This window comes from Protopterus annectens, chromosome 8.part1, assembly GCF_019279795.1.
Source record: "Protopterus annectens isolate FY-2018-M chromosome 8.part1, PAN1.0, whole genome shotgun sequence".
Lineage (NCBI taxonomy): Eukaryota > Metazoa > Chordata > Ceratodontiformes > Protopteridae > Protopterus > Protopterus annectens.
This window is the reverse complement of record NC_056742.1, coordinates 316,979,027-316,999,057: the sequence shown is the minus strand read 5'-3', so window position 1 is coordinate 316,999,057 and position 20,031 is coordinate 316,979,027. Positions and strand designations below refer to the sequence as shown.

Sequence of the window (20,031 nt, the reverse complement as noted above, 5' to 3'; positions counted from 1 at the left end):
ATGTCCACCAAACATAGCCTCTAACACAGCAAAAGACCCCCCTGATGTCGATGAAGAAAGCGTTCCGGAAAAAGTCATCAGCACATCAAATAAATGTGAAGCCATTATACACCACAGATGATTTCTGTCTGCATAAAAGTTAATCAAACTTCAGTTTTGCTACAAACTAGAGTAGTAAACTTTCATTTTCTGTTCCTTGTGGTGAAGCAATATGAAAAATATCCAGTTTTAACTATGGCTTTCTGTTACCACTTCAGCATGGGTAATCAACAGATACCAACCAAGCAAAGCAACTGCCTGAATGACAATGCCACTGTGGACATGCAGTTGCATGACTTCTCAAAGTGAATGCTTAATGTTCCTCAGAATTATATATGCTAAAGAAAAGTATGACATCAAAAAAAAGCATGGGTGCTTTGGTCAGTAATGCAACTCAAGTTAATCGCACCAAAATGTTCCTAGAGCTCACTGTTAAGTCACTACAGCTGAGTGTACTTCCAGGCATATTTGAGGTGACCTCCTACTGATGCCGCTAGGCATCAAATATTGCTTGGTCATATTTGCACTACTAATTTAAAACCATGCCACATGCAAGGTATCAGAAGATTTTATCTTAAAGCATACATGATGGCAAACACAGTTGTACTGATATTTGACCTCTAATATAGCTAGAGATATTGAATATTGTTTGCATACTGTTTATTTGTATTGTAATAATTTTCATATTTCTATTAAGGTAACACAAATGGAACTGCATAACCTCATATACAGCTGTATGAAGAATATCCTGTTGCAGTACATGTTTTGCTTAAATGGTAACTGAGATATTGTAGGCTGTTTACACAAAATTGCAAAATTAATATTCGCTGACTTTATTTTGGCGTATAAAATCCAGTTTAATGCATCAAACTGAACGAATGCCACTAATATAAAGATTAATTTATCCTGACTAGTTTGTCATTTACAGTTTTCTGGTAACACTTATGGTTCCAGAAATATGAATATTTGTTTGAACTGGAAGGGATAACTTCATTTTTAAAGGCTCAAGCCACACCCACTGGGAGTTACATATACAAAAAAGCTGTACTGGAGGGAATGACAATACAGTATTTAGAGTTAGACAGTGCTATAAAAGAAGACAGCTGTTGTATTTTCTAGGAGTCCTCATGAACAAAGGAGAGTATCTGTCATACAATAAATGAGATGCATACCTGTATTGTCAAGTGCCCCCAAGATCCACAACTGGTACATAGAATTCAGCATGTTATCTTCAGGTGGTGGGTCCATAAAATGAAACTGCAGCAGGTCCTGCACTCCCAGGGACTTCAACAGCAGTACCACGTTTGCTAGATTGGTTCTCTGAATCTCAGGAACTGTGGTAGTCAGCATTTCATTCTTGTAGGCACTTTGAGTGTACAACCTAAACACAAAATGAAAAGTTATCCATTAGTTATTGGCAACTAATACGACAGCAAACAGAATGCCCAGTCTCTCCAATGGCAGCATTGTTAAGTACATCAAGGATAAAAGTCATGAAAATTTGACAACAGAGAAATGTCTGGAACCTGGTTAACTAAGTATAGGTCTGGACAGGAAATTAAATCAAGGAGGACTATCTGTTCAGACAGACAGCCTAATGACCTGTATTACATGAAACCACCTTACAAATACCCATGGTAATTCACGAAAGGCGGACTCCACATCCAATTAAAACAAAATCAAAATTACTGAGGCCGATCACTTTACTACAAAACCAAATTAAAAAAGGGATATCAGCATCAGACCACTTCCAAACACTGTTGTACAGAGACTGTTAAACCTATGAACACGCAAAAAAAAAACTGTACTTACCCAGAGACAGCAAGTGAATAAATGAAAACTTACTGCAAGGTAATACATACTTCATCATGTTCCTGACTTTGCATTCAAAGAAAAGCATAAAACCTCATCAATCAAATGTTTATTTGTATGTGCAAGTCTAAGCACATCAAACATTATTAAAATGAAGAATATAACAAATACAGTAATAAACACAAAATTCTGCAAAGTTAGAAAAGTTCAATAAAAGGTCCACATAATAAGCCTCTGTAACAAACAAAAAAAAAAAAAGAAAGAAAACATGGATCTAATGTGTCTTAAGTGATGTCAAAGAAAACTATCACACTTACATAGTCTAACATTGCAGGAAAATATATAGGTAAGGCACCTCTAACACAAGAGAATGTACAACACAGCACTCAAGACCGTCTACAAACCAGCAGCAGCCTTGCTACTGCACAGTAACAGACACAAGAGGACCAAAAATTCTTTATGCCACTTAATGCTGATCATTATCCAGAGGATTTCTCTCTAAATAACTGCTTTTAGCTGCCTCTGTTTCATGCATATAAACGTCTGCTGTTCCAGAATAGTCTGACTATTGCTTAGGAAATTTTAGGGGATGTTACAGGCATAATCACTACAAAAAAAACTGCAAACTGGGCTCCTAACCTCAAAAGTAAATTAGTAGTTTTATGTTAAGATTTAAGGAAAAAACATTACAAAATATTTTTTATGCCATAACACATAAATAGACTACTAATATCATCTTCATACAAATATACACTGGATATAAAAAGTTTACACACCTCTGAAAAATAGCAGGCTTTTAGGATATAAAAAATGAGACCACAATAAATCATTTCAAAATGTTTCCCACCTTTAATGTGACCTAGAAACTGTAAAATTCAACTGAAAAATAAACAAATCTGTTAGAGGAAAAAATATAAAAAATAAAAAGCATACAATAAGCTGGTTGCATAAGTGTGCACACCCTTAACCTAATACTTTGTTGAAGCACCTTTTGATTTAATTACAGTATTCAGTCTTCTCGGGTAGAAGTCTATCAGCAAGGCACATCTTGACTTGGCAATATTTGCCCACTCTTCCTTGCAAAAGTGCTCCAAATCTGTCAGATTGCGAGGGCATCTCTTGTCCACAACCCTCTTCAGGTCACCCAATAGATTTTCTATTGGATTTAGGTCTTGGCTCTGACTGGGCCATTCCAAAACTTAAATTTTCTTCTTGTGAAGCCTTTCTTTTATTAATTTGGATGTATGCTTGGGGTCACTGTCATGTTGAAAGGTGAAATTCCTCTTCATCTTCAGCTTTCTAACAGATGCCTGAAGGTTTTTGGTCAAAAGTGACTGGTATTTGGAACTGTTCGTAATTCCCTCCACCTTGACTAAAGCCCCAGTTCTAGCTGAAGAAAAGCAACCCCAAAGCATGATACTGCTACCAACATGCTTCACCGTGGGGATGGTGTTGTTCTGGCGATGCGAAGTGTTGTTTTTGTGCCAAACGTAGCTTTTGGAATTGTGGCCAAAAAGTTCAACCTTGGTCTTATCCGACCATAACACATTTTCCCACATACTTTTAGGAGACTTGATGTATTGTTTTGCAAATTTTAGCAGGCCTGGATGTTTTTCTGTATAAGAAAAGGCTTCTGTCTTGCAAATCTACCCCACAGTCCAGACATATGGAGAATACGGGAGATTGTTGTCACATGTAATACACAACCAGTACTTGCCAGAAACTCCTGCAGCTCCTTCAGTGTTGCTGTAGGTCTCTTGGCAGCCTCCCTGACCAGTTTTCGTCTTGTCTTTTCATCAATTCTGGAGGGACATCCAGTTCTTTGCAACGTCACTGTTGTCCCATATCTTCTCCACTTTTTGATGGCTGTCTTCACTGTGTTTCCATGGTATAACTAATGCTGTAGAAAATTTTTTGTACCCTTCTCCTGACTGATACCTTTCAACAATTATATCCCTTTGATGCTTTGTAAGCTCTCTGTGAACCATGACGTTAGCTGTAGCAGGTAACTGAGTAAATGTCAGGAAAATCCTACTAGGACAGCTGAACTTTATTTGGGGTTAATCAGAGTCTCTCTAATTGATGGTAGATGTGTACCCAAGAAGACTGAATGCTGTAATTAAATCAAAAGGTGCTTCTACAAAGTATTAGTTTAAGGGTGTGCATACGTATGCAACCAGTTATACAGGTTATAGGTCATATTAAAGGTGGGAAAAGTTTTGAAATGATTTATTGTGGTCTCAAGCCTGGCATATGTGTGTGTATGTATATATATATATATATATATATATATATATATATATATATATACACACGTGTGTATGTGTGTGTATATATACATATACATATTATATATATATATACATATATATATATACATACATACACACATACACACAGACACGTGTGTGTGTGTATGTGTGTATATATATATATATATATATATCTATGGGTCTACTACCGTAGATCGAAATTACACTATTTCGAAATATGATAGTAGTGTCCCACTAACATGAAAGTGCACTTTCCCAAAAGTCACTAAGTCGAACAGGACATTTCCTGCACTGTGGTGAGGTAGTGACGGATCTTAGGATTAGGGCCTAGGTTAAGAATAGTGGAAATCCCTACTAGCTATCCACTATCCATAACCCAAGCCCTAACCCTTCGTTCGTTCTAGTGACTTTCGCGACAGTGCACTTTCATTGAAGTGCACTTGCGCGTTAGTGGGACACTACTATCGTATTTCAAAATAGTGTAGCAGACCCATATATATATATATATATATATATATATATATATATATATATATATGTGGACCTGAAGTCACAATAACATATATTTACTTCTCTGAAAATGCTCATTATTCTGACAAAAAAAGTCATATTTTTATTTTCAACTATCATCGATTAATTTCAAAGGCTATTCTGGTCTGAATTTGATCATACATGCAAAAGGCAACATCACTCTGCTGCTTGAAGATAGTTTTCTGAAACATTCAGGATAAGGCATCTGGATGCTCAGCCTCATACTGCACACTGCATAACTGAAAGCATACTGGGGAAAGCAGCCAGTAGAATCTCACCTTTTGCACATCTGTCAGAAAAAGTAAAATGTATATTTTTGCTATAACATTTAAAATAATATACAACACCAAGATGAGCTTACAAAAATCATATAAGAATATGTGAATATGGTAGTATTAGCTTCTCAGATGTAGAATCTTATTCTATTAGTGAAAATTGTAACCCCACTCTGGATAGACTCAACATATACTAGTCAATGGAAAACCACTCAGGAGCAGATTATATTGAATTCTTATAAGTTTATCAAATATTAATTAGAAATATGCAACAATCCTTTCATCTGGTTAATAAAATTTACCTTAGAAGGAAATTCATTTCAACCTTTAGACACTACATATATGAAACCAATTCTTAAAACATTTAAGAAATATGTTTTTAAAACTCCATTACTATCAAAATGGAAATTATTGTGCTTTCCCACTGCACACACCTCTAGACTTAAGGAAACTCAGAACAATGTTAAAATGAATATATTAAAAAGAATGGATTAGTATTATGGTCTGACTACTTTGAAAAAGAAAAAGCTAAATCACCACAATATTTAATGAAAGATTATAACTTGGATAAATCTGTTAAACAGTTATTATCCATCAGTAAATAATTAAATGAATTTGTAGATGAACTAAAACATGAACTCACTCTGCAGGAAAATGAACAAACCAATAGCAAAACCTGTTTTTAAGTTGGAACAAAACAGCTTAACTTTTGAATTCTGGAAATAAATTTTTAGTAATTCAACTCTCCGTGTGTCATTCTAGTAGCACCACAAGTTTTGTTATCGATGAATTTGTAGATAATGAGTGAAGAGGAAAAGAACACTATTCTCCCATTATATGAATATCATCATTGATGGTAAACTGACCTACAAAGGGAGCTTGTCCAAGTTATATACGTTAATTATAAATAATAAATTTGATGCAAAATTCTAGAACTTTTACATAGTGGTGGAGTGAGTGACTCAATAGATGGTAAGATTACAACTTTGTTACTTAATCAGTTAATCAAACTTCAGGTTTATACTGGAAAGCTTTTATGTGGAAATATATGCATAGAATGACTGTTACTCCCTACAAAATCTCTAAGTTCAGTGAAATGACTTCTTCAGTTTGCTAGAGCTGTAGTAATGTTCTAAAAGCTGACTGAATGCACGTTTATGGATTGCGAAAAATTAAATGTATATTAGGGAGAGATAAGTATGTTTTTTTAAAGTGTTACGGTCTGAAAATCTCTCTTTAACTAGATCAGTAACACTAATGAATGTTCCACTTCCTTTATCTGTAAATGCCAAACAACAAAATGTCTTCTAAAATTTACTGGCAGTAGCTAGAAAAGTTATTACAAAAAATTGGAAATTGAACTCTTATTACATTCAAAGAATTTTTAAATTTAACAGCAATACTATATAAAACTGAGAATGTAATCAGAATAATATCTACAAATCACACTAAGACTTTAATGAGTGGGACAGCCTTGAAATGTTGCTACTGAAATACCACGACTCAATGTGTTAATTGTAGAAAATTACCTTGATCATTCAGTGTATTCCTAACACTTATAACTGTATGTGATGTTGAATTTATTCCTTTTTGTGTATATATGGTAAATGTGTTAAATTAATAAAAAGACACAAAATGTCACCTTTTCTAAGAAGAGTTTGACCCCACCACTTTGGCTACTTCACCATGAAGTAAGACTCATTAAAAATAACAATAAAAATGTTTTTTTTTTTTTTTAACATTTGTTGACCGAGAAAGTCCGACTAGGACAGAGCCTATTTTCAGTGGAGGCCCAGGAAGAAATGCTCCAGATGCATGTCTTTGGAATGTGGGAAGAAAATAGAGTACCCGGAGGAAACCTATGTGAATGCATGGAGGACATGCAGACTCTGTACAGAGGGCACCCTAGCTGAGAATCGAACCAGAGAACCTCTTACTGTGAGGTGACAATGTTAACCACTGCACCACTGCATTATACTTGTGAATCAATGGCATTTCAGAAAAGATGCATTCTGGATCAGTCTTGCATAGCACAGCACAAACAGAAGTCATAAACCCAACCTCAATGGAACAGAATAGAATGCAACATCCTAGATTGGGACACTAAAACACATATTAGTCCCTTCATTTGGTAATTATGTATGAAAGATAACATACCAGTTAAACTCAAACTTAATTACAACAGTTTATGATAATGATTGCAGGATATTCAGCTAAAAATGCACACAGACTGCTTTCTTCTGACAATATCAATGCAGTTTACTAAAGGATATTAACCCAGCATTCAGGGTGCTTCAAACCACGGATATTCAGCCAAGGTTATAACTCATAAAAAACATTACTTTTTCTAGAGAACTATACATAAGAATGTCATTTCTATTACAATAAAAACCTCAGCAATTACATAGTCTAGAACAGAGCTACCATGGCCCAGTCTCAGCAGAAATCAAACACCCTACAAAGGAATGGACAGAAGTCAGTAAGCAAAGGAGAGTAGTATTGCTGAAACTGAATTTATCCTCAAGTCTTGTTAAATCCCTTCACGAGGTGGATCCTGTTTTTCACAAAATCTCACCAAGACGACACGTGGTGGTGGTGGTAGTAGTAGGAGCAACAGGTCTTACAATAAAGAATCTACAATCATATTTAGATATGTTACCAATACATGCAACTCCATGCGAATTGCAGGTGGTTTCTATGTATAAAAGGCCAGATGTCAATTCCCCTTAGAGTTCATAATAAAATTTTCAAGGAATTATACTAGGAAATTAAGGTATAAAATTAACTAAAACTGCAATTTGTGACTCAAGGATTTAAATGCAGCTCAGTGCTAAATTTGACCATCTTGGCTGCTTCAGATCATTCAGCCTGAACTATAGCATGCTGAAAATAAAAGAAATATCTTTTTTGGATAAATTTACCTGGTGTTTACTTCCGAGGCTGTGACAACTCAAAGGTAATTACTAGGCTATTGATCCAAGTGGACCTTTTGAAGCCTAGGTATGCATTCGCAAGAAGTGTATAGCCCTTGTATTACAAGTATGAATAACTCAGATCCTTTACACTTTAAATAAAAATAATCCACAGCCAGGACATTTATATGTTGCGCCTTTCCATAACGGACAAAATTACTAAACCAGGTGTGAATTTGTAGTTTCACATCTATTCTTCCAAATTATGCTGGTTTATGTGGAGAGAATACAGTTCCAGAGAAGTGACATTCTCTGTGATACAGATTTACCCCACCAACATGTTCTAATATTAAGATCTCTTGAGTGGGTGTTTATGCTGCTATTGGACTTCCAGATGTGCGCCCCCCCCCCCCCAAATCCTGTAAGGTACTGAGAAAAGGACAACGCTTCGATATGGTCAGTGCAGCTTTTATGATTTACACCCTTGATTTTTCTTGGTGAGAAAGCTTTGTGGTTGTTTAATCCATGTCAAGTGTTTGAAAATATACATAATTTAATGAGCAATATACTTAAAGACTACCAATTCCAAATACCGTGGAATGATAAAGTCATACCCTTATTAATAAGATGCACAATGAAAAAGGACTTTCTTACAGTAGTGGATACATGGTGATCAAAGGACAGCTCATTGCCTACAGAGGGTGCCTGGTCCCCAAGTACTATATCAATTCTCAAGCATGTGTTGTCAATATGATAGTTACAGGGGACATCATGCTTGCTGAAGGACACTATTATACATTTTTGGCATTTAGTTTTAGACCATGGTTTTGACACCAGCTATTTTTTGGGAAAGACCCTCTTGGAAGATCTTAGGATCTTGTAGGGATTTATGATGCTACCAAGTTTTCAGATATTTGCAAATCTGGTCATCCATAAAACCTTAACATTAGCTTTGACCTCCAAAAAGAAAATGCCAAAGAGGACTGAAGGCTGGGGCACAGTGCTATTGACAGGCTTTTAGTAGGAGTTACAGCTATCCACCCTTGCACACACACACAAAAACATGCATATCTATTCATAGAAAAATGCAGTCCTTATGAAAAGCAAAAGCCTGAGATGTTTAGCTGCTCCAGTAGTGTAGATGGCTAAAGCCCTGAATATGGCTAAGCCAAACTGGGTTCAATTAGCAGCTCTGCAGACTGATGCAGTGGCAGGACAAGGATGGGCATTTCCTATCCAGGGGTGGTTGGCTACATGGCTGTTCTTCACAGTGAACCCTGAGGGTGGCTGGGGATGTCACATGGGGGGGCATAAGAGAGAAAATGGTGGTGGGCTTAGCTGAGCTGCTGCAGAGGTGGGGCAATATGATACATATCCCCATTGCAAGCCTGCCTCTAGGATGCAACCACAAAAGGCTGCAGTAAGGACAAATATGATAAGCCTAAAAGTAAAAAAACTCTAGCCGATGGTATGACCAGCCCCAGTTAAAACTGGTGTCAGTCTGGGAAGGTATGGAGAAGCTAGCAGATCAGGCACAAATGTGGTGCACTGAGTAGAAAAGCCAGAGGATGACACAGGAGCAAAAACGTGTTCAAAAAATCTTAGATCCTATGAAATAAATTAATAAAATAAAAAGTATGTTCTCTCAGAAAGAAAATGCAAAACATCTTTCAGAAGCCATGTAAGCTCTAAGTTTCTAAGTAAAAGTAAAGTTTCAGCCAGGGAAAGGAATAGATTTCCAAATGAATAATGCTCAGAAAATGGTATGGATCATTTCCAGATGGGCCTTAATTTCCTGTCAATTACCTTACAACAAATCAGAATTGCCAGCACTAGCTCCTTCACTTTCTATCACTTTGGAAAACAAAAAAAGTCACTCTAGGATAAAGCCCGTTTTACAGAAAAAAAAGAATACCATGAAATGATGCCAAAAACAGTGAACCTCTTCAAAGCCAGCTTCATAATGCAAATGGATTAAGTTCTGTCTTTGACCCCAATAAATTAATGATTAGCTAGTGACCTGGACGTTGGAGAAGCTGGTCAAAGAAGAGGATGACTCAGGAATTATGCACAGGTTCCATTACATAGCATTATGTCACCATACCTGAGAACTTCAGAGAAAAAAATGCCACATAAGTGGGGAAAAGAGAAAATTCTAACAGCCGATACACCAAGGGCATACCAGATGTTAGAACTATACAAAAAGAATACTCAGAACACTGCATTAAGTGCTGAATGTGCTCAGCCCAATGATAACTAAATAACACATAGATTTAGGGAGCATAAGGTCTATTCCAGCAGCTACTGTAAAACCATCAAAGCCCTACAGAGGGGTTTGACTGCAATACTATTTAAGGACTTTCACTCCTGACAAAAAAAAAAGCCAAACCTCCCTTTAACCTGTTTTATGGTTTGTGACAGATGTACCTGGAAAAAATCAGGACTACCAAAATGGTTATTTAGTGTCTGACCAGTGCTGCAGGGGCAAAGGAGAATGCAACACATATACACAAGTTAGTGTAGCTAATTAGCAAGTATGTTTTGGGAAGTGGGAGACAACTGGAATACACGAGAAAACTCAAGGCAGATACTGGCAGAACATACAAAAAGTACAGTTGTGTACACTTACCATAACTGTAGATGTTCGAGTGTATTCACTGTTGCAGTCATTACATTTGGGTTATCCCTAACAGGGTAGCCCTCAGCCAGCCCAAATACCAGAGGCTTAGTATTTCTGCATCAGTTGCTGGTGCTTCAGGACTGACTTCAAGTCATCAGTAGTATAAAGTAAGGCAGCCGATGCCATTATATCAGTTTTTCTTGCCCTAAGTTGTCAGGAGCTCCCAAGTAGGAGCCAGGTTCTAGTGAAAGAACCCCACAAACAGAAAGTAAATACCAATATGTCCCTTAGTAAGGAAAGAGAAGAAAAGGGGGATGGAGGGAGGGGAAACCAGAACTGCAACAGTGAATACACTCGAACATCTACATTTATGGTATGTGCACACAATGTACAATGTTCTTCGAGTTTCCCTGCTGCAGTCATCATATTTGGGTTGATTCCCAAAGCTGAAGAAATGGGTGGAGGAAGTCAAAGAAACTAGGGGCTGGCTAAGATGCCTGTAAGACTGCAGAGGCAAACCCTGCCCTGGATTTGGAGAAGAGAGGCAAGTGGTAATGTTTGGTAAAAATGTGAACAGATGTCCAGGTCAGGATGTCCCTGGTGGGGACTCATAGGTTCATAGGTAGGTATTAGGCTATCAGCCCTAGGGCCTATACAAGCCCAGCCAAAAAGGTACCCTGCCTTTTGCCACCCAAGAAAATTATTTTCCTGTGCTACTGTCGAGCAGAGCCACAGAAGTGATCCCCGGGGTGAATTTCCAATTTCATCAAGATTTTTATTGAAGAGTGCTAATGAGGAGCTTTGTTTGATATAGATAGGTAGTTTATTCCAGAATACGGGAAGTCTCTGTGACAGGAATCTATCCCTCCGGCATTTTCTGTTTATTGTGGTGACAAGGTTTAGGTCCCTAGAGCGTGTAGCTCGGAGGGATTGGGATTTCTTTAAGTGGGGCATGCCCAACAGCTCTGGGTTTGACATAGCTTTGTGTGTTAGGCCGAGATTACCTCTGAGTAAGCGATATGCGACGAAGTAAAGCTGGAGTTTTTTGAGAAGGTCTGCGTAGGGCATCTGTTTGAGGCCGGTAATCCTCTTTGTGAGGTATTTCTGAGGCCTTTCCAGTTGTTGTAGATATCTTGTGAGGTACATACCAAAAGGGGCTATGTACTCTATAATCGGTCTAATGAGTGATGAGTAGAGGGGAACAATGACCTCTTTTTTTCTGGATGAGAAACATTTTGTTATGAGGTGTGCCACGTAGAAGGATTTCCTCTCTGAGGAAAGCTGCAGAGGTGGAGGCTGCTCTGGTGGAGTGAGTCCTGACACCCTTGGGGGGAGGTTTTTCATGTTATTTGTAGCAGAAATGGATGCAGTGTGCTATCCATTTGGAAATGGTCTGGAAATGGCTTTGCCTTCTGCCCCTGTAGCAAAGCTAACCAGCAATTGATCAGACTTTCTAAAGGATTTAGTCCTGTCTAGATAGAATCTGAGATGTCTGTGCACATCTAGAGAGTGCAGAATCCTTTCCCCCTTGTTCTGTGGATTAGGAAAAAAGGTGGGTAAATGAATGGACTGATAGAGAGCCATACTGGACACCACCATGGGTATGAAGGATGGGTAAGTTCTGAGGGATACCCAATCAGCATGGAAGATGATGAAGGGTTCCACAGCCATGAGCGCTTGCAGCTCGGAGACCCTTCTGGCTGAAGTGATGGCCAGAAGAAATGCTGTCTTCCAAGAGACAAATTTTTGCTCTGCAGAAGAAGCTGGTTCAAACGGGGGCAGGGTGAGCTTTTCCAACATGCAGTTAAGGTCCCAAGCTGGGGCTGGTGCCCTTCTGGGCTGTCTCAAGTTGCTAGGCCCCTCTTAGGAACTGTTTGAGCAAAGGGTGTGAGAAAAGGGGCTGCTCAGTGGGAAAATGAGCAGAAATAGCAGAGGCATGAATTTTTATAGAGGAGAAAGAGAGGCCACTGTGTAATAGGTCAGCTAAATAATCCAGGATGAGAGGGAGGGAGGGCGGTGCTGTAACTGGCTCCCTTAGCCTGGATCCAGGTGCAGAACTTTTCCCATTTGTCAGCATAAGATTTTCTAGTACTAGGGTGTCTGGCCTCAGGGATAACATCTAGAACCTGTTTACTGAGGTTGGAAGATTGATCCGGGGTTAGGGAATAATCCAAGCTGCCAAATTGAGTGCCTGCAGTTGGGGATACATGAATTCCCCTTCCCTCTGGATCAGGAGGTTTGGAATCTGAGGAAGATACCATTTTGGCAGTGGGGACAGGCTGCACAGCAAGGGGAACCAATGCTGGCGAGGCCAGTCTGAAGCTATAAGAATTGTCCTTGGTTTTTCCTCCTTTATTTTGAGCAGTACCCTGGGGATGAGAGGTAGTGGAGGAAATGCATAGACCGATAGATTGTTCCAGGGGAAGGAGAGGGCATCCACTTTCCAAGCCATGCAGTGATGCTCCCTGGTGCATAATTTGCTGAGCTGATGGTTGGTGTGGGAGCCAAAGAGATCGACCTTTGGGGTGCCCCATTTCTGAGTTATTAGGGTGAAGGTTCTTCTGTTGAGCTGCCACTCATGTGGGTCCAGAAGATTTCTGCTTAATTGGTCTGCCAGAGAGTTGAGAGAGGCTGGTAGGAATAATGCTAACAGGTGCAGTTACATGGCAGAGTGTGCCAAAGGGTCATGGCCAGTCTGCAAAGAGGGTAGGAGCGAGTCCCTCCCTGCTTGTTGATATACCACATCACAGTGGTGGTGTCTGTTTTAATCAGGAGAGCCTCTGGGGAGAGAAGGGGTTTAAAAGCTATCAAGATGTGCTGGACAGCCATCATCTCTTTTTGGGTGATGTGCAGAGGGATTTGCTGCGGGCTCCATTGGCCCTGTAAGCACCTGCCTTCCAGGTGTGCACTCCAAGCATAGTCTGATGCGTCTGTGGTGAGGGTCGGGGTGGTGAGAAAAGCAGTCTCTTGTTGTGGGAGCATGCTGTTGCCCACCAGAGAAAATCATTTCTGAGGCAAGGAACTATAGGTATAAGAGTTTCCAGGTCTTGAGAGTGTTGACACCAAAGGCTTTTTAGGTACCACTGAAATTTCCTCATATGCAGTTTGGCATATGGAATGAGTAGTATAAAAGATCCCATGAACCCCAGAGCTTGCAGGATCTTCCTTGCAGATAACTGGGGCCTGGTGGCTAGTTGAGAAACGTAGGCTGCCAGGAAAATTTGTTTTTCTGGTGTAAGGAATGCCATCTGGGATGCCGTGTCCAGGCTTGCTCCCAGGAAGATAATCCTTTGAGTGGGCACCAGTCTGGATTTCTTTTCATTGATGGTGTATCCTAGGGAGGTTAGTAGGGTCTTTACAAAGGCTAGGTGCTTGAGCAGCTTTTCCTGGCTGTCTGCCTGAATAAGACAGTCGTCCAAGTATGGGCAAATCTGGATATTCCTTTGTCTGCAAAAGGCAATGGCTGGAGTCAGACATTTTGTGACAACTCGGGGAGCAGTAGATAAGCAAAAGGGAAGCACAGAGAACTGAAAGTGTTGAGAGCCTGCCCTGAAGGAGAGATTTCCTGCATGATTCCCTGATAGGAAGGTGGAGGCAGGCATCTTTTAGATCTAGGGTGCCTAGCCAAGTGTCCTTGGAGATCATGGGTAGCAGCTGCTGGAGGGCGAGCATTTTAAATTTTGGGATCACCAGGAAGGTATTTAGAATGGATAAAACGAGGATGGGGCACCAGGTGCCCTCTTTTCTGGGCACCAGAAAAAGTATGGAATAGAAACCTTGACCTATCTGTTCTGCAGGAACGTGCTCTACTGCCCTGATAGAAAGCAGAGAAAGGATTTGCTTTTGAGCCTCTGCCCAATGGTTTGGAGGTAGATTTGGGAACTCTTTTGGGGTTGGAAGGGTGTGGAAGGAGAATTTGTATCCCTGAGGCACTATGTTCAGAACCCAGAGGTCGTTGATAATGGTGGCTCAGGTGCTTGCATGAAAGGAGAGTTTTCCTCCTAGGCGTAAGTGAAGGTGGGCAGAGGGAGGGGGTGGGGGAGGTCAGTCATTATAAGTTCTTACCATAAGGGAGTGGCTTAGAACTCCCTGGTTTTGTAGGTGAGATAGTCCACTGCTTAGATCTCTGCATTCCTTGTGGCTGCTGTCTGGGGGGAGGAGTCTGATTCCCCGGGACCTAGGCTGGACTGGCTTGGTGGGAGCAGGAAAGGACCACTGTTTGGTGGGACAATGCCTGTGGAGCCTGGGTGGCCAGACCTGTAAGAAATCCTTAACTGCTTGCATAGATTTTGCTTTTTTACGACCTCTTCTGCCTTAGAGCCAAATAGGTTGTCTTTGTGCAGGGGTACATCCAACAATTTAGATTTGACATGGTCTGGCAGGGGCTGTTCCTTAAGCCATGCATACCTTCTAATGACAGATCCAGTGACTGCTGCCCTGCAAGAAGGTTCTAAGGTGTCAAAACCACAGTGCAAGGTGCTTTTAGTTACTTGACTTGCATAATGCATTAACTCTTGTAATTCTTTAGATTCTGCCCAAGCAGGAAAAGAAAACATTTTTTGTTTGAAGAGTTCCAGGGTATGTTGCTGAAATTTTAGCATATGGAACTGATAATTTAGTGCTCTAATAGCAAGAGCAGCTGAGGTGTATACTTTTTTATCCCATCTGTCTAGTGCTCGGGAATCCCTATCTGAGGGGGTGGGATTCTTAGCAGAGGTTGCTTTAAACCCTTTAGGCCCTTGAGAAATTACCTCAGGGTCAGCAGTAGAATTTTTAAAAAGAAATTTGTGTGAGTCAGGGACTCTGAAGTACCTGTCTGGTTTTCTGGGCACAGGAGGGAGGGTGTCAGGAGTCAAGCTGGATTCCAGGAAAACATCCTTCACAACATCCAGGACTGGGGGAATGGCCAAGGGTCTGTGCTGTGGAAGATCTAGGAATTCCCTGAGTCTCTTTTTAGAATGAGGGTAGTCTTGACTTTCCCATTGGAAATGCTCCCTTAAAGTATGCAGGGTTTCCCCAAAGGAAAAATCCTCTGGGGGAGAAGCTGAAGGGATGGAATCCTCTGCATCAGAATCCTCATAAGTAGAGAGGGACTGTATATCTTCATCAGAGTCATCTGATTCTTATTCAGACAAAACTACAGGGGACAGATCTCTTTTTCTTTTGGAGGGGTAGCTCGGCTTCCCCTGATCAGCATGATAGGGTCTTCCACCATTTTAAGCATCTGAGACTGAGGCAAGGAAGCAGGTGCCTTTGAGTGGGTCGTCGGTTTCTTGGGTGTGGTTCGTACCCTGGGCCTAAGAAACTCTGTCGTTTTCGAAAGAATGGTAGTCACGAAAGAAGACGTTGGTTTGTGTCAAGAATTGGTAGTGCGAAGGACTTCCTTGGAAGCTGGTGCCTACTCAGTGGCTCCGGACTCATCCAAGATAGAGATGACAACAGGATCCTTAGTCGAAGAAGAGTTCTGTGGCATACCAGACTCCACAAAGGTCTTGGTAGTGGCCTGCGAATCCACAGAAGCATGCATCAGGGGCTGGGAAAGCACCTCACTGAGGATCAGAGAACTGACGACTAGCTTAATGAAGCGCCATCTGTAGGTTTAGACCTGTGCGGTCTGTCTCTGTCTATCTTTACGTTTTTTTGGAAAATCTGCTGTTGGATGGCTTACCCAAGCCATATCGGAATTAGAGGACTGTAAGCGAAAATATCTGGCTATAATAAGGGTCCCATGACAGATAGTTCTGGCGCTGAACAAAGCACAGAAGTGACAACAGGGGACGTTGTGGTCTTGCCCTAAACAAGTGGCGCAGTAAGAATGGAACTCTCGGTTTGGTATTTGCTTTCCACAGGGAGACAATTATTAACTTTTTCAGACATCGGTTAGTGCAAGAAAAAAAAGGATCCCCAACGGGGTACTTAGCTTTAGAAGACTTCAACTTCAATTCAGTAGACAAAGCTCGGGTAGTGGCCGACCGGCACTCGTGCGAACTGCTTCTGCTTCGGGCTCCACGGCAAGGAAGGCTGGTGTATTGGCATCGGCTGCCTTACTTTATACTGACGAACTGATGTCAGTCCTAAAGTGCCAGCAACAGACACAGAAATACTAAGGCTCTGATATTCAGGCTGGCCGAGGGCTACCCTGGCAGGGATAACCCAAATGTGATGACAGCAACAGTGAAACACGAAGAACACCTATACAAATACACGGATTAGAAGTTAGTATTGAATCCCAAATCTTGCAGCTGTGAGGCAGACATCTTGCTACAAAACCAATGTAATGCCAAACTGTAACATGGCCACTGCTGCTCTTGGGTGACTCAAGAGGGCCCAGAGGTTTAAGAGACACTTGCATTTTGGCCTTCTTCTAAAGGCAGAGCTGAAGCATCTTCTGTACAGCTTCTGTGCATCTCTGACAGATTGCAAAAGTCTGTAATATTCTTGACCTTTGCAAGAAAGTTTATTTCACCTCTGTGGGTCTTCAGCAATGACCTGCATGAAATCAGGTAAATGGCTCTGATTCTTTAAGAAGGAGCTCTTGATCTGCTGGCAAAACTTTACAAGCTATGCAGAGCCAAATACGTTTGCAAAAGAAACCAACAAAATGAAATCTAACAAAAATGAATGAAACCTATCAGTCTGCAGGTAGTCCCAATCAAATCATCCAAAAATATCAATATTTTTAAAACCACTTCTCTTTTCCTTCGTCCACTCCACCAGGCAAGGGAGTTGCAAATCCAAAAGTGCCACTTTAAATGCAATCAAATTTGGGGACTGTTGCACCTCGGGGTAAAAAGTAATCTCCTACTACCATGACCCTGTAAAGATGAACAAAATCTCCTGTCATAACCTTTTAGAGATGAAAAACATCTAGCTAACCAGTCAAAAAATTAATTTCTCAAATAATGCGATCCGACAGACAACCTACTAACCAGTCAAAGCCACTCTGTCTGTGGCATAACAGGAATGCCTGAAAATGCAACTTACATTAGATGCATTTTAAAGGAACTTTTCAGTTATCTTTCCAAAGTATGTAGATCTAAGGTCATCTATTCCTCTACTCAGAAATGTGCTATAAGAAATAAGACTTTATTTAACTTAGCAGCTAAAACAACATCTCCATCATGTGATTTCCTTTTTTAAAAGCAGTTAGTGCAATACACAGGTCACAGGTTCTTTTTAATCTTAAGGCCAAAGGAGACCACCAAGAAAGCTAAGATACATCACCCCATTCTGATGGGAGACTAGTACTGCCTCCCATTAAGTGGACTTTATCCATATATCTCAGGTGAAAATTTGTGATCACTTATCCACTCATTCAGACTGGTTTTAAAGGTTGCCAGGGAAGTACTCTGCTTGAGAAACGGGATACTTTGGGTAAGGTATTGGTCACATCATTTGGTGTTGGTGATGAGATTCTGTAGCTTTAGGCGTCTAGAATGGGTGTGTACGTTACCACTTGTAACATTTAAATGACAGAGTGATGGGTCATTCGTAACTCAGAAAGTTAAACCGAGATCACGCCTTAGGAGTCTGTATGGCACTGAGTAGAATGACAGACTACGCACTGATACTGCTCATGAGATGTTTTTGGTGAAAAAAAGCTGAGGTCTCTCATGCTGGTTTGGGTGCTCAGTGAGGTACATGCTAAAGGGTACATTACATTCAATGATGGGCATAATAAGGATTGAAAAAAGGGGCTTATAACCTGCTGTACTAATGTACTGGGTTCTTATGATGGCAGGAGGAAAAATAGTGAATGAGAACAACACACAGCATTGTAGACTGTAGTATAAATAGAGAACTGCACAATAAAGTAATAGCTGAAAGCTTTGAAACTGTGCACAGTGCGCAAACAGTGAATGATCAAAGTGGGTCCTTTGGTGAATAGGAAATAGGCAAGAACATTTGGGTAAAAATGGAGTCATATATAAACTATAGAAAATGGTAAAAAAAGAAGTTGGCAAACAGATGGCCATGTTTAGAATTACTTGGAAGGAAGACTTAAATACTACAGTTACATATGCAGCTTGGGAAGAGTTACTCTTGACCCCAAGCAAATGGAGAAATTAGATTTTTTTTCTTGGTTTGAAATACCTCTTTAAAAATCTACACACTGCTACAATACTCTCTAGAGGGCATGAGAGTGTTATAGCCATTTGTTGGACATGTGATACTGACTTAACTCATTACAGCTGAGTGACGCCGCCAGGTGTTTCTGCAGTTACATCCTACTGATATCTCTAGACATCAGATACTTCTTGTTCATATTTGCATTAATAATTCCAAAAACCATGCTACATAAAAAGCATTTAAAGATTTCATCTTAAAGCTAATACAATGGCAAACACAAATGTATTGACACTTGACTTCTGTCTAGTCTAGGCAAAGAGATACTGATTGTTGTTCATATAAAACTTCTTTATACTGCCAACATTTCAGGTTTCTCTAAATATCTCTATAACCAACTAGCACAGATGCAACTGTATCTTCATATGAAAGCCATCAGTTGGATAAACAAAATACTGCTGACAGTATATGTGTAACTTGAGTGATCACTGAGATATTGTAAGTTGTTTACAAAACATTACAAACTTAATAGTTATTGCCTTAACTGTGACTTATAACATCCAGTTTAAGATCTAAAACCTAAAGAATATAACCAGTATAAAAAGAGTTTTTGCTGAAGAGTTTGCCATTTATTCTTCTTTAGTAACCCCTATGGCTCTAGAGATATGAACACTTATTTGAAATGTGAAGACATAACTTGATTTTGGCAACCACAAATTTGTCCCAGGGGTTCCACCTGTGTCCCTCATTGACAGGGGCGACAGGTGCTGACTGAGATTTCTTTTTGGTGATAAAGTCTTGGCTAAGCTTGTAAGGGCCCCAGAGTCATAAGCCTAGTAATCTCTTATGATCCTATGATTCTGTCAAAAAGCTTTAGCTCTACCCATTAGAAGTTACAGTCAAGGATACCGGCAAGCATGCTGTATGTACACTATAGTGCTTACTTTGACTAGCCAGGGGGTAGGAAGCAGGTACAAAAAATATATCTTAAAAAATGCCCCTCCCCACCGATAACCTTTTCACACTCGCTGCCAGTCAGGACAGTAATTACGACTTTGCTTTAGTCCTGCTTGCTGCCTGTGGGGAGGGGTACGAATGTGGTTGGTCACAGAGTTCACAACCTACCCAAAGTTAAGACACAGGGAAGTTGCAACTGGACTGATCCATCCAGCAAAAAACACTTTTTTTTTTTTTTTTTTTTAATTAACTTTGTTACTGACTGCAGGTATATTTGCGGACTGTTTGAATCACGCTAAATACAGCTGCAGTCAGTTTCTTAGTTCTTTCTTGTTGCTGCAGCCTGCCTGCCTGATATTAACTTTTGGAGATCCAAAGAAGACGGTCCAACCGAGCTGAACAACTCCTTTCCACTGCAGTGCTATCGTGTGTGTGTGTGTGTGTGTGTGTGTGTGTGTGTGTGTGTGTGTGTGTGTGTGTGTGTGTGTGTGTGTGTGTGTGTGCATTTCCCTGCTGTGTTTTAGTGCAATGTGTACTACATTTTT

General features: G+C 40.2%; 1 protein-coding gene across 1 annotated transcript in view; it reads right to left on the bottom strand.

The window, feature by feature from the left end:
* The window catches only part of DHX38 (DEAH-box helicase 38), a gene marked incomplete in the record, with an annotated part of 1,902,786 nt that overhangs the window by 442,859 nt on the left and 1,439,896 nt on the right, over positions 1 to 20,031 (bottom strand). Inside the window, 1 exon segment of the mRNA XM_044081902.1 lies at positions 1,212 to 1,420. Within this exon segment, the coding sequence (XP_043937837.1) occupies positions 1,212 to 1,420 (209 nt within the window).